Source organism: Delphinus delphis, chromosome X (assembly GCF_949987515.2).
Source record: "Delphinus delphis chromosome X, mDelDel1.2, whole genome shotgun sequence".
NCBI lineage: Eukaryota > Metazoa > Chordata > Mammalia > Artiodactyla > Delphinidae > Delphinus > Delphinus delphis.
Window position 1 is genome coordinate 27,310,132 of NC_082704.1, and position 13,970 is coordinate 27,324,101.

Below are 13,970 nucleotides of genomic sequence, written 5' to 3' on the forward strand. Positions count from 1 at the left end.
GCTTATGATACATGCTTGTAAGATGAAAGAGCTGTCTTGGAATTTTTTCCCAACTTATATTCTTTTAACTCCAATTTCTTCTGCCACCCACTCCTCACGACACTTTCCCCAAAATAAGGCAAAGGAAAACATTTGGGTCACATACAAAAAGACAATTAATATTTATTTTACTCAAGCTTTTCTGTTAAGAAGTTAAACAAAATGATCCCCATTTGAAGGCATTACCAAAAATGTTAACATTGTTTCACGTATCCCTTCAGTGCGGGATGAAGAAAACACTTATCTGAATGAAAGAATAAGAAGGACCATCCTTACAGTGGCTTTACTTTGATATGTGGAGAAAACAAATCCATAAAGTTAGACATAAAATAGCACATGAACCTACTAGTTTCCTACAGGTAGTGGGAATTCCACTAATGTGTTAAAGTCTCCAAGAGCTCTCAAGACCTGGGGATCAGTTTTCAGCAGTTATAAAACAGCCATAGGTACTCCCATAATTCACTGCCCACTTTTCCCTCAACTATTTTACCACTAAAAGAGCAAGATGGAAACACCCCCGCTCCCAGCCCACTCCCAGGCCACGGGACCGTCATCAGTAGTTCTTTGGGTAATCAGAATATCAAAGCATCCCCTCTCCGTGCTGCCATCTAGATAGGATGACAGGAAAAATGACTTCGGGTGAGGCATTTAGGTGTTTTGTTTTGCAGAAGTATAAGACCTGGCTAGGAAATAATCTCATCCCTATACAGGAGAACCAAATATTCTTTCTAGAGAAGAGTAGGACAGAATAGCACATCCATGCCCATCTCCCAGCCTCAATCTGACCTCAAATATAAAAGCAGGGGGAGGAAACACCTTGACATCTGACATTGCCATGAACCCCAATTTCCTCAGGAAAGCCAGGGCAGTGCCCAAACCTGAAAAGAGCAGGGATGTCTGATCTCCCTTCCCCTAAGAGCAGGAATTGGAAGTAGCATTATCTTATTAATACAAATGGATGAATGTTTGGAGAAACTGTGATACAGAGTTCTCAAGTTCCTACCAGTAATCTGAGTCTATGTGTGTGAGGAGAGAAACATTAGAGGGGACTTCTCATTTCCACACTTTAAATATGGAGGAAGTAGAAGTAGAGGGAATATATATATGGATAGGTTGTGGGGATGGGTGAGAATGGAGCCTTAACATATGCAAAAAAAAATACAAACGTTGGAGCCTTGGATGGCTGGTTATCAATATAAGAAACAAAACCTACTAATAACCATTTGTGGGAGTAAGGGAAAAGAGAAAGACACAACTATTCTTTTTTTCTCAAGCAAATAGCAAAGTTCTAGGTGAAGATAATACCTACTTTCTGTTTATAAAATGCATACAGAAACAGTAAATGCCGAAAAGCTTCAAATAAATGCAGAGTCACACAGAAGTTACAAAATATGCGAGAATTAGTCATTGTTTCTCAGTCTACTCACACTTTTCCTGAGATGCAAATTACTCCCTGCTCCTCTAGGTGCTGTGAGCAGATTTATATTCTAATTGCTCATGAGAGGTGAAAGACTACACCGAAGGGAATGAGGGAGATGCAAAAGGGGAAATCGAGGTGGGAAGAGGGGTGTTGAAAGGTCTGGAAAATGACTGGTGGACAAAGAACTGAGGAGCCCCAACTAGACTGTGAATTCTTTGAGGGAGTTGGTGCCTCACACCTGGGGGCCTAACACAATCTGGACGCAGAGTAGATACTTGATTTGAGTAGCGGAGGTGAAGAATAAACAATGCATCATTAGAGACTGTGTCGCTCAAACTCTAATACCCAATAAGTCATTCTGCCTCTGCTGCCCTTAAAAGCCTGAAATGGCTTTGAAAGATCTCAGTAAAGAAGCTGCTTCTGCTTTTTCTGTAGTCGCGGCCAACAAGGATGCCTGGGCCTTTCAAAGCAGAGGAAAATGCTGCTGAAGGGGATGAAGATTCCGGACTATTAAAGGGTTTTAATAGCCACAGCCATTACTCAGTGGGATCCCAAACAACAGATAACAGATTTTATCAATTTTGTTTGCTAGATGTTCTCTATGACTCAAGTCTGACTTTTAGCATTTGCACCCAAGATGAATTCTCCTACAAATAAAATTTGTTGGTATTATTTGAGACAAAGAATACAAAGCAGGCATAGGTCCCTCAGGAAGTTGTCACAACTCCTGGTAAGATTAACTCGACTGCCATCATCACTTTTTGCTTTTGTCCTCTAGTTTGAAGCCTTAGCAAAAGACGTCTGCTTTTTATAATTCAACAGAAATGACTCCACTCTTTTCTCCAAAGAGCCCATTATTATTTTTAGTTTTTCGGTGCACGACTCAACATAAAGACCTGTGGCTCTTATGAGCTGCCTGTTTTTAAACGGTCCAGTAGTTTCGGTTTCCATTTAACAAGTTCCCAGATAACAAATGGAAAACGGAATGAATCTTCACAAGGTCACATTGAAGGTTAAAATAAATTATCCCCATCACTGAGAGGCTCTCTTCAGGCTTTCTATCAGCACTACAGAGTCAGTTTCTTCTTTGGTTTGCTTCTCATAGATGTCATACTTCTTCCAGTGCTGGAAGGGAAGAAAAAACACATACACGATGACTTTTCTAAACAGTGTTCTTTCCCTGAGTACTCGCAGCCAATGCTTATTTTTAGGTGTCTGTGCATGGAACCCCGAGTATATGTTTTCCTGTTTTGTTTGGGGTCTTTTTTTTTGACCTAAGAATCTTCATCTATTTGAACAATCAATTAAACAAAACAATCAGGAATTAACGTTAAAGGTGAAAAACACCGTGGGACTGTTTATGATATTTAATAGCCATCTCAAAAGATAAATGTGGACACCTCCAAAATTGGAAACGAAGTCTTTTGAAGAAGAATAAAAGAGCAGCATGCTTTCCTTACTTGAACTGTTTCTATCTTTATTTTTTTACCACTCAGATTTGACCATTGCTCCAGAGATGCAATAGGCTCAAAAAGGCATCAAGGTGAACGGCAATATATAAAATGTCCCAAAGGTCTTAGTGCAGTTAAAAGTTTTGAAAGACCTTGCATTAACAGCTTCGTGTAACATCATTTGCGAGACAGGGAATTATGCATATAAGGTAAACTCATCTTGAACTCAATTTAAGTGTGTATCTTACGGTGAAAGCCAATATCCTGGTCCTTGCCTTCCTTCCTTACAAGTCAAAGGAAAGGGTGAAATGTGAGCTCAGTCCCCTCATCTGTAAAATAAAGTTGTTAGACTAAACCAGGGGACTGCAAACCATGGTCTAAGGGCCAAATCCAGCAGCCTGCCTGTTTTTTTAAATAAAGTTTTATTGGAACAGAGCCACCCCCATTTGTTTCTGTACTGTCTACGGCTGTTTTCGTGCTACTACAGCACAGTTGAGTTGCTGTAACAGACCAAAAGGCTTATGAAACCAAAAATATTTACTATCTGGCTCTTTATAGAAAAAGTTTGCCAATCCCTGCACTAGATTATTTCTAAGCTCCATTTCTGCTCTGTTGTTTTCTGGTTCTATAAGCCTAGAAAAGGAAATGGAAAGAAGGAAAAATAGACACAAGCAACAATGATGATTCAGCTGCCTCAGGTTGTGCAACTGGAGATGGACTCAGCAGGTCAGGAGCATCCAGGCTTAGAGAACGTATGGAGAGGTAAGTTGGAAGACACTGTTTAAAATATCCAAATTCTACTCAGCCTGTGCTCTATAGAGCCCACGAGCCACAACCACGGAAGCCTGCACACCTAGAGCCCGTGCTCTGCAACAAGAGAAGCCACCGCAGTGAGAAGCCCGTGCACCGCAACGAAGAGTAGCCCCCGCTCGCCGCAACTAGAGAAAGACCGCATGCAGCAACGAAGACCCAACACAGCCAAAAATAAATAAATAAATAAATTTATTTTTTAAAAAAGAAAAAGTATATTATAGGACCAGGGTTGGCAAACTTTTTCTGCAGATGGCCAGATAATAAACATTTTGAGCTTTGAGGGCCATACAGTCTCTGCTGTTGTAACATGAAAGCAGCCATAGGCAATATACAAATGAATAGGCATGGCTGTGTTGCAACAAAACTTTATTTATGGACGCCGAAATCTGAATTTCATATTATTTTCTTCTTTATATTTTTTCAACTACTTAAAAGTGTAAACACCACTTGCAGCTTGCAACCTGTACACAAACAACTGGCAGGAAGGAGTTGGCCCATGGTCTGTAGTTTACAGAGAAATCCTACGAGGAAGGTAGTGGATGGCAGCATAGTTTTTGCATTTCCCCAAATGCCACTATAAAAACCACAAGTAGGAAAGGTAAGTAGGGTAAGTAGGAAAGCAAAGCCAAAATCCACGGACACAATCTGCAACAAGACCAGATGAAAGTGACGCCCCCATGAACCCTGAAATATGAGTGGGTAGGGACAAATTAGAGATGCTGCAAGAGCAACATGGCATTAGCTATGGGAGAGTATGGAGAGGGAATCAGCAGGGCATCTGATAGATCGGAGAATTCTAAAACAACTCACTCAAACTTCAGCAAGCTAATTTATGAACAATAAGTGAGTCTGGCAGGGGGTTGCACCGCCAAAAGAGTGACCAAATGCAAGGAGTCCACAGAACAGCCTGAGAGCCACCTGAGCCCTATGAACTCTCAGAACCATCCGAAGCTCCCTTCCTGGGCAAAGTCCCACTCTGAAGAGAAACTGATAGGAAAAGACTCCACACTGGCTAGGACACAGGCGAGAGACACAAACTATAAAGTCCAGATAAAAGTAGACGAGGTGAACAGGCAGAGCCAGATTTCAGAAAGGAATTCACTATAGTTTTGAGAAATTGTCAAAAATAATAGAAGATGGAACTCTATAGCCATGAAATTAGAAAAAAAAAAACTATCCTAAATCAAGTCTCCTTCTAAAACTTTAGGGAAACTAATTTCATGTAAAAATAAGCGACAGAATAATATCTTATGGAATTAAAAGATGCCAGAAAGATGTCCACAAAATATACACAGATGAAAATTATAATCTAATATTTCAAAACTAGCAAAAGTATATTAAGAAAAAGTTATGTGATATGAAAAACAGTGCATGATATCGAAGAATATAAAAATTCAGAATAAGAACAATTCAGAAATGACATGGTAAAACCCAAGAAACAATTAGAAGTAAAAGAAAATAATCATTTCAGAAATGAAGACTAGCTAGAGGAAACACAGGGGCAAATAAACACAACAGATAAAACTTAAGAGAAACAAAAGATGAAAAGGAGGATTTTTTTAAAGGAGGATTTTCAAGAAGAAATAAAGATAGATGAAAATTATTCGAAAGGATGTGACAAATATAGAAGACAGGCAAGGAAAATAAGGGAACAGAATAACAAAAGTCTATAAGTGAAGACATTTTCACTGCAAGTTTTTAAAAAGATTTGAAACTACATACTGAAAAGGCACACTATATACCTTGGAAAATCAACCCAGAATGACTAATACCAAGACATATTCCAGTAAAATTATAGGACTTCGAAGGAAAAAATCTTTTGACAACCAGGCAAAAAAGACTAAGTGTTTTAACACAGAAAGAGTATTATATTGTCAGCAGACCTTGACAACACTTTATGCCAGAAGAAAATGCATGACATATTTAAGATACCCAAAGCAAGAACATGTAAGCCATGGATTTTATATCTAGCTAAAATGAATTTCAATGATTAATGTAGGAAACTCCATCAATATGTAAATAATCCAGGAAATGTTGGTCCCATGAATCCTTCCTGAGAAAAGTTTTGGAGTTTCAAAAAACCAAAATGACTGGAGAGACATCAACATAAAGATCGGGGGTGAGCATCAAATACATACCATATAGAATTAAGACTAAAGAGGGCTATAGGGAGACAATATAGTATATAATGGCCTTATGCACTGGAAATGTAGATCCTGGACAACTTTAAGAATGGGGAGAGAATGGGAAGAACATATGGAAAAATTGCTGTCTTTAATAATCGTTAAAAATTATTTTATAGTTTGTCAAGAGTTCAGAAATTCCTTCAGTTCCACCTGTTTCCTTTTCATCTGTTAAATTCAAATAAAGATAAATATGAGCATTTTATGAAAACATATTACATAATTTGTTAAAAGTGTGGACTGGAGGATCAGGAAGCCTGGGCTCAGATCCCAGCTCTAACTCTTGTTAGTTAGACGTAGATACTAGCTCTGCTAGGCAGCAGCAGTGTAACCTCAAACAAGTTACGTATAATCCCTCTGGTGCTTCACTGTCTTCATCTGTATAGTGGAGATAATCCCTGTTGCAGGATGGGGACAAATTAATGAAGGAAGTGCTTAGAAAAGTGTCTAACACATAGCAAAAGTTCAAGAAGTATGAACTGCTATTATTATTGTTGTTACTATTATTCCATTTACCAGTAAAGGTGCAGTCAGCCCTCCGGAGGAGGTGCATAGGTTATGTGTAAATACTACACCATTTAAGGGACTTGAAAATCCGTGAATTTGGGTATCCGAGGGAGTCCTGAAGCCAATCCCCCACAGATACCAAGGGACGACTGTATTTCCATTCCTCTATGTTGTTCTCATAACCTTAAAGATGATTATAGCTGGATAACAAGATTAATTTTTCTCTTTTGGTTACCTGTATTTCTCATTTCTCTATAATAAACATATTTCTTTTAAAAGAAATATTATTTTAATTTAAAAGATGCACCCTGAATGCTACATTTTCATTGGTGTCTGCTCATTAGACCCAACACTTAACTGTGCTGGACAGGAAAAAAGCAATCAGAACACTGCAGCAGAAGTGGCTTCTAAGAAAACATTAATTAATTAATTAATTGATTTTTTTTTTTTTGCGGTACTAGGGCCTCTCACTGTTGCGGCCTCTCCCGTTGCGGAGCACAGGCTCCGGACGCGCAGGCTCAGCGGCCATGGCTCACGGGCCCCGCCGCTCCGCGGCATGTGGGATCCTCCCGGACCGGGGCACGAACCCGTGTCCCCTGCATCGGCAGGCGGACTCTCAACCACTGCACCACCAGGGAAGCCCAAACATTAATTTTTTAATTGCCTTTTTTCATTCCTGAAACTCTGATTACTCTCATTTTCACCCATCGTCAGCATCAGGGCCTTTGCCTGAGCACTGCTTCTATGCATATGTCTATGTAAGGTAAAAGGGACAAAAGCAAAGGCTCTGACCTGTTATTCAATTTTGTGAATTATATGTCAGTCTAATTTTAAAATGACTTGCAGAAAAAAAAAATTCCACAGAATTACAGTCCATAATTCAATTCTTACCCTGCCGATTTTTTAAACAAGGTAATCGACAATAGAATAATGGCCAAAGATGAAAAACATCCTAGATGAAAACAAACCAGTGTTTGGGTGGTGAACACAACTGGCTTTTAGTTGTTAGTCATCCTAGAAAAATACATGTATGTATATAGAATTTTTTTAAAGAAAGAAACAAACGTCATAGAATAATGGAACATCAAGTTTCAGTTTAAGAGTACCTTCAAGATTTGGTTATTTCACAGTGAACTGCCAACAGAGGTGAAGTGGGTTTCACGCACCTAAGCACCACGCAAAACACTGGCCTTGTGTGTACAAATCAGCTGATTATGTGCCCCCGTCTTCTTCAGAGCAACAGACACAATAGAAAGTTGTACAATATGAATTGTAGATCCCCACGCCTTAAAAATCACTGCAGCTTAAAAAGAACTTGTTGAATGTGGTGTGGAGGGGACTAATTTGGTACCATTTGAGGTGGCTATCAATTCAAACACTCACTTTGAAAACTGATAATTAAAGGGAAAGAATTAAACATGTTTCCTACCTTTCTAGCAGAAACCGAATTTCAGACCAACTAAGAAGCCTAGTTGAGGACTGAAAGCAGTGCTTTGTAGGAAAATGCTAGCTTATAAGTGTAGATTAAATGATAGATGAGAAAAATCATCATCGTTTCACAACCCCTACTGAGATTATTGATTCAAGCAAAGATACTAATTGGTCAATAAAAAGCATCAGCTGAAGAGTTGACAGGGTGCTAACATTACCACCACACAGATTATCTTCAGGTGGCAAGGGGAGGAAACGTGTAGATGGCAGGAGGGGACATGCTATTATCACCTTAAATACAGTGGTCCATCTCACTAATGGTGGGACAACTGGATATTATCTGTCTCCTGACAATTGGGACAGCTGGAAATATTTAAATATGGACTGAGTATTAGATGATATTAAGGAATTAATCATTTTTAAAGTGCGGCCATGCTATTTTGGCTATGTAGGAAAGCGATCTTAGCTTTTAAGGATACATACTGAAGTTAAAAAAAAAATTCAGCAGTATTTGGAAGTCAACTCCAAGTTAAAAAGCTGCTTTCCAATCAGGAATTCAAAACTGGCACAGCACTGAAAATGTAATTGGTTTCCAAGAAGCAGAGGAAGAATAGATAATATTTTATGGATGAAAAAGAAATGCAGATACAGAAGAGAAGCAATTCCCTCCGCAAAGCCCCCCTACCCCCCAAATACGGCCAGCAGCCCAATTAGTCACACAGAAAAGGCAAACAGCAAAGCAACAGGAAAAAATGCTGCTGGCCAAAATGTTACTACAGTGATGAGCAAAACACTGTCAAAACAGTAGAAACCTTAAGGAAAATGATACAGAAGATTTAATTTACTGGTGGCTACACCTAAATAAGTTTTTTTTTTAAACAACCACTACTGATGGTGCAGCGTGGAAGAAGAAATTGTTTAGAAAGGGCGTGGATTATTTCTTGGGATTAGAAGTTGGTAAATTTGGGCTACAATGGCTTCTACTTCAGGTTCTGCAATTCTCTCTCTATGTGATAGTCCTTGAGAAATTTCTCCATGGTCCCCAATGTCCCCATCTTTAAAGTGAGGAGCTGGACTAGAATTTTGAAAATTTATAGTTAAAGACAACTAAACATGTAAACATACACCTCATTAGATGACCTCTAGGGCAATGTTCACTCCATAATTATTCATTCCCTAATTCGATGATTCTAGAAGTAAAAGGACAGTCTTTCTGCTGTATATGCAGTTCAGTTTTCGAGAACTGCTGCCATGTAGAGAAAGTAGATTATTCATTTGGTTAAAAAGCAAACATGGAAATTTGTTCTATCACCCTTTCCCCTGTCTGGCATTTTTATTATACTTTTAGTTTTGAACACTGATTTTATTTAATGGTCTGCAACCACCGCAAACAAAAACATCTTATGCTTTTAGTGGTCCATCTTGTCAGTGTATCCACCTCACTAAATTATAGAATTATCTGACTCATCAGGACAACTTATTATCCTCTAGACAGCAAGTTGAAAAAAAGCAATTCTCCCATCTCTGAGAAAGATAATTGATCTGATTTTGCTGTCAATGTTACCATCATTCACTCTATCACCCAGGCTTGAAACCCTGAAATTATTTTTTACTCTCGCCACCTTTCATCACCCACACAGAGTCACCAAGTCGTAATGAGTTTCCTTTAATAATGTCTCTTGCATCAATCTCCTCTGCTACCACCTAAATTCAAATCCCTATTATCTCACAGACCTGGATGACCACAATATTCTCTTTTCCCTTAATGACTTGTATAGCGTTTCTTTTTATTATAAAAGTAATACATGCTCATTACAGGCAATTTGGAAATTTCAGAAAGGTAGAGAGAGAATAATATCAATTATCCACAATCTTCCTGCCCAGAGATGATTATTTTGACGCATGTCCTTCCACTCATTGTTCTATGTATATATTGATAGGTTTTTTATAAACATTAGGATTGTAATACACTACACATTTATGATATGTTTCTTACACTTACACCGTGAGTATTTTGCTAGGACATTAAATGCTTTGAAAACCTAACTTTTCAAAAAACTTATTCTTGATTGTTGATGTTTCCTTAGTTTCTAATTTTTCGTTTTAGAAACAAATGCTGCATTGACCATCCTTGTACCATTGTTGGATTATTTCCCTAAAATAGATTCCTAAAGAAATAATGACAAGATCAAAGATTCTTGTTACATTTTACCAAGCTGCCCTCCAGAAAGAACACATACCATTTTACAGGCCCACCAGCGTTGCACGAAAAGTGCCAGTTCCCCACCCACTTGTTAACACTGGATATTATCACTTTTTAGAAATGTATTAAGCTGGAAATTTATATCTCATCAATGCTTTGGCTGTATGTCCTGTATATATCAGTGAGTCCAAACATGTTTTCACAGATATTGGACATTTGTGTCATGGCACTTTGACTGTCTTCATTCTGCTAAAAGGGGTAGCAAACTCAAATGCTTTTCAGGGGTCTGGCATGTTAGGTCAACGTGTGAAACCACAGTGGGAATTAGGAATTCTCAGGAATTCCTAATCTCAGGAATAGGGCCTGAGATGCACTGGTAGAGTGCGTGCCCTGCTTAAGATCCCAAATTGAAAAATTTTAAATACACCACGCTGGCCAAACAAAACATCTGTGGGGCAAATTCAGGACTAGGTTCCCAGGTTGCTACCGTGCTAGCGCCTCCCCTCCCTAATCCATTCCCTCCAGGTCGTTGTCAGGATGACAGGTGTGGAGAGAAGGGAACCCTCCCGCACTGTTGGTGGGAATGTAAATTGGTGCAGCCACTGTGGAGAACAGTATGGAGGTTCCCTAAAAACACTAAAAATAGAGCTACCATATGATCCTGCAATCCCACTCCTGGGCATATATCTGGAGAAAAACAGGGTCTGAAAGGGTACCCCAATGTTCATTGCAGCACTGTATACAATAGCCAAGACATGGAAGCAACCTAAATGTCCACCAACAGAGGAATGGATAAAGAAGATGTGGTACATATATACAACGGAATATTACTCAGCCATTAGAAAGAAGGAAAGAATGCCATTTGCAGCAACGTGGATGGACCTAGAGATCGTCATACTGAGTGAAGTAAGTCAGACAAAGACAAATATCGTATGATATCGCTTATATGCGGAACCTAAAAAAATTGATACAAATGAACTTATTTACAAAACAGAAACAGACTCACAGACTTAGAGAAGAAACTTATGGTTACCAGGGGGAAGGGGGGGGAGGGATAGTTAGGGAGTTTGGGATTGACATGTACTCACTGCTATATTTAAAATGGATAACCAACAAGGACCTACTGTAGAGCACAGGGAACTCTGCTCAGTATTATGTAACAACATACATGGGAAAAGAATTTGAAAAAGAATAGATACATGTATATGTATAACTGAATCACTTTGTTGTACAACTGAAACTAACAAAACATTGTTACTCAACTATACGCCAACTATAAAATAAAAAGTTATAAAAACAAAGAGTGATATTCCTAATACCTTCTCATATAAGGCCAGCCATAACATGACTCCAAATCTGTTTCTCGGAACTCTCCTATCCCAACCCGGTACTTCTATCATACAGAACTCTAAGGAGGTAGTGAGGTTCTTGAGGACAAACATTCTATCTTACAAAAGGCAATGCAGCAGAGTGGAAAGAAAGGGAAAAGTCTAGAATCAGACAGTCCTGGGTCAAATCTCACCTTATTATCTACTAGCTGTGTGGCTGCAGTAGTTATTTAACCTCACTGAGGCTCCATTTCCTCGTGTGTGAAATGGTACTAACAGCACCTACCCCACAGGGTGGTTATGAAGATGGAGCATTTAATACACTGTGTACACACGGTAGACTTCCAATCACTGGTTAGAGCTGTTAGAATACTTGCACAATTCTCAACCTCCAGCATCTGTCTCAGTAGCTGGCAAAATGAAGACACACGGGTGATCCTAAGGAAAGTATCTGTAACAGTGATTTTCAAAGTGCGCTCCATGAACGATCATGCCAGGATAGGAATCATCTTTGCGCTCCTTTGAGATATGCAGATTCCTGGGACCCATCCCAGAGCCGGTGAATCCGAACTTCTGAAGGTAGGGCCCAGGATTCTATACTCCTACAAGCACTGCAGCTGACTGTGACTCAAAGCTGAAGAAACACCGTCACCTCAGTTGCAGTATACCAGCCCTTCATCAGGTGCCTGACTTCTAGACCTCCCTGGCTAGTGGTGCCCTATCTGGCACAGTTACCCACTGCCCATGCCCATGACTTGGTGAAAAAGTGATCCAGATGGCTCTTCCTCTGACAGCATGGGAGCCTCCCTGCCTTCCTTCCCTAGCCACTGTGTATCACCCGTCATTACAAGAATCGTTTGGGCGTTAAAGATAAATGGAAAGTATTATCAATAGTAATACTAAGCACTAACACTTACAAAGCACCTATAATGTGCCAGACACACTAAGTGGTTTCTACGTATTAAATTAATTTAATCCACATAACAACACTATGAGGCAGGTGCTATCATTACCTCCACTTTTTACAAGTGGGAAAACTGAGGCACAGGAAGGTTAAGGAAGTTACCTAAGGTCAAATAGACGGTAGATGACACAGCAGAGATTTGAATCCAGACACTCTGACTCCAGAGCGCAGGCTATTATCTACTATGCTGTACTATTTCCCTGAATTAACGGCCCTATGCCTGAAATTACTAATTTAAGATACATACAATAATATTGATATTTATTTCATTTAGTGCCTTTATTATTTTATTTGGGTGAATGTATTTATCAGAGAAGCCTCAAACTCTTTTGTTCCCATAGGGTCTTAGCTTTTCCAGCCACAAATTCTAGCGTAAGAGTCTGCAGCCAGCTAACTCTAACAGTTCGGGTGGGTTTGCTCTAGTTCCATGTCTTCGGAGGCCAGCTTTCCAGGCAATAGCATGAACACAATCTATTTCAATTGTTTACCTTATCGTTCTATTTCCCTAAATCAAGTTTGAAAAATTACTCCAGTCAGAAGACCTGACTGTTGGCTTAGTTTCATAAAGGAGGCTCCTCCCCCTGCAGGTTTAGATCAAATATGTTCCCTACCCCAGAGAGAGAATGAAGCCCCGTGAAACAAGACAGACGAAGTATTCTGGGAACTTCTTAAACGCTATGCTTGGCCTGAGATACAACATTTTAAATCAGCTCTTCTTTAATCTTTTAGATAAAATGTAGTTTAAAATAACCAATTTTGAAATGAAATTCTGACACATGCTACAACATGGATGAACCTTGAAAATGTTATGCTAAGTGAAAGAAGCCAGACACAAAAGGACAAATATTATAGGATTCCATTTATATGAGGTACCCAGGTTAGGCAAATTCAGAGAGACAGAAAGCAGAATAGAGGTTACCAGGGGTTGAGGGGAATGGAGAGTTATTGCTTAATGGGTACAGTTTCTGTTTGGGATGATGGAAAAAGCTCTGGAAATAGTGAAGATGGTTGTACAACACTGTAAATGTACTTAATGCCATTGAACTGTATACTTAAAACTGGTTAAAATGGTAAATTTTATGTTTTACCAAATTTTTTTTAAATCCCATAGCCTCCCCCCCAAAAAATCAATCTCAGACTTCACAGAGTCAGTGCTTACCAGGGTATCATCATTCTGGTCTCCAAACATTTCTTTAAAAATCTTGCCAGGATCAGGAATTGGAGGGAATATAATAATCTTGAGCCTTTAAGAAAACAGAGACATTTTGGATCAAACCGTCCATTCCATAGAAATGTCCCACTTAAATACAGCCATATTAAAAGAAGGCTTGGACAAAAGACATGGTACACAAGTCATCTTTAGTGATAACGTACTTGTGAAAAAATTTCTAAAACAAGCTGAGAAATCGATCTCCTCAAAGTATCAAGTGTGGATAAAGCAGAGGGCCCATCAGTAGCAGACTACTTATACCCTTTCAATGAAAAAAATTTTTCCAGCTTTATTGAGATATACTTGACAAACAAAAATTGTATAAATTTGAGGTGTACAAAGTGACATTTTAATATATGTGTACATTGTGAAATGATGATCACAATCAAGCTAATTAACACATCCATCACCTCACACAGTT

The 13,970-nt window shown here is 39.0% G+C and overlaps 1 protein-coding gene across 1 annotated transcript in view; it reads right to left on the reverse strand.

Annotated features, from left to right (window-relative positions):
• Positions 1-137: 137 nt before the first annotated feature.
• IL13RA1 (interleukin 13 receptor subunit alpha 1) overlaps positions 138-13,970 on the reverse strand; it is a 64,737-nt gene continuing 50,904 nt past the window's right edge. Inside the window, exons 10-11 of the mRNA XM_060002284.1 lie at positions 13,499-13,583; positions 138-2,584 (exon numbers count right to left, since the gene is read on the reverse strand). Of these exons, the coding sequence (XP_059858267.1) occupies positions 2,492-2,584; positions 13,499-13,583 (178 nt within the window). The 3' untranslated portion in view covers positions 138-2,491. The remainder of the gene's footprint in view (positions 2,585-13,498; positions 13,584-13,970) is intronic.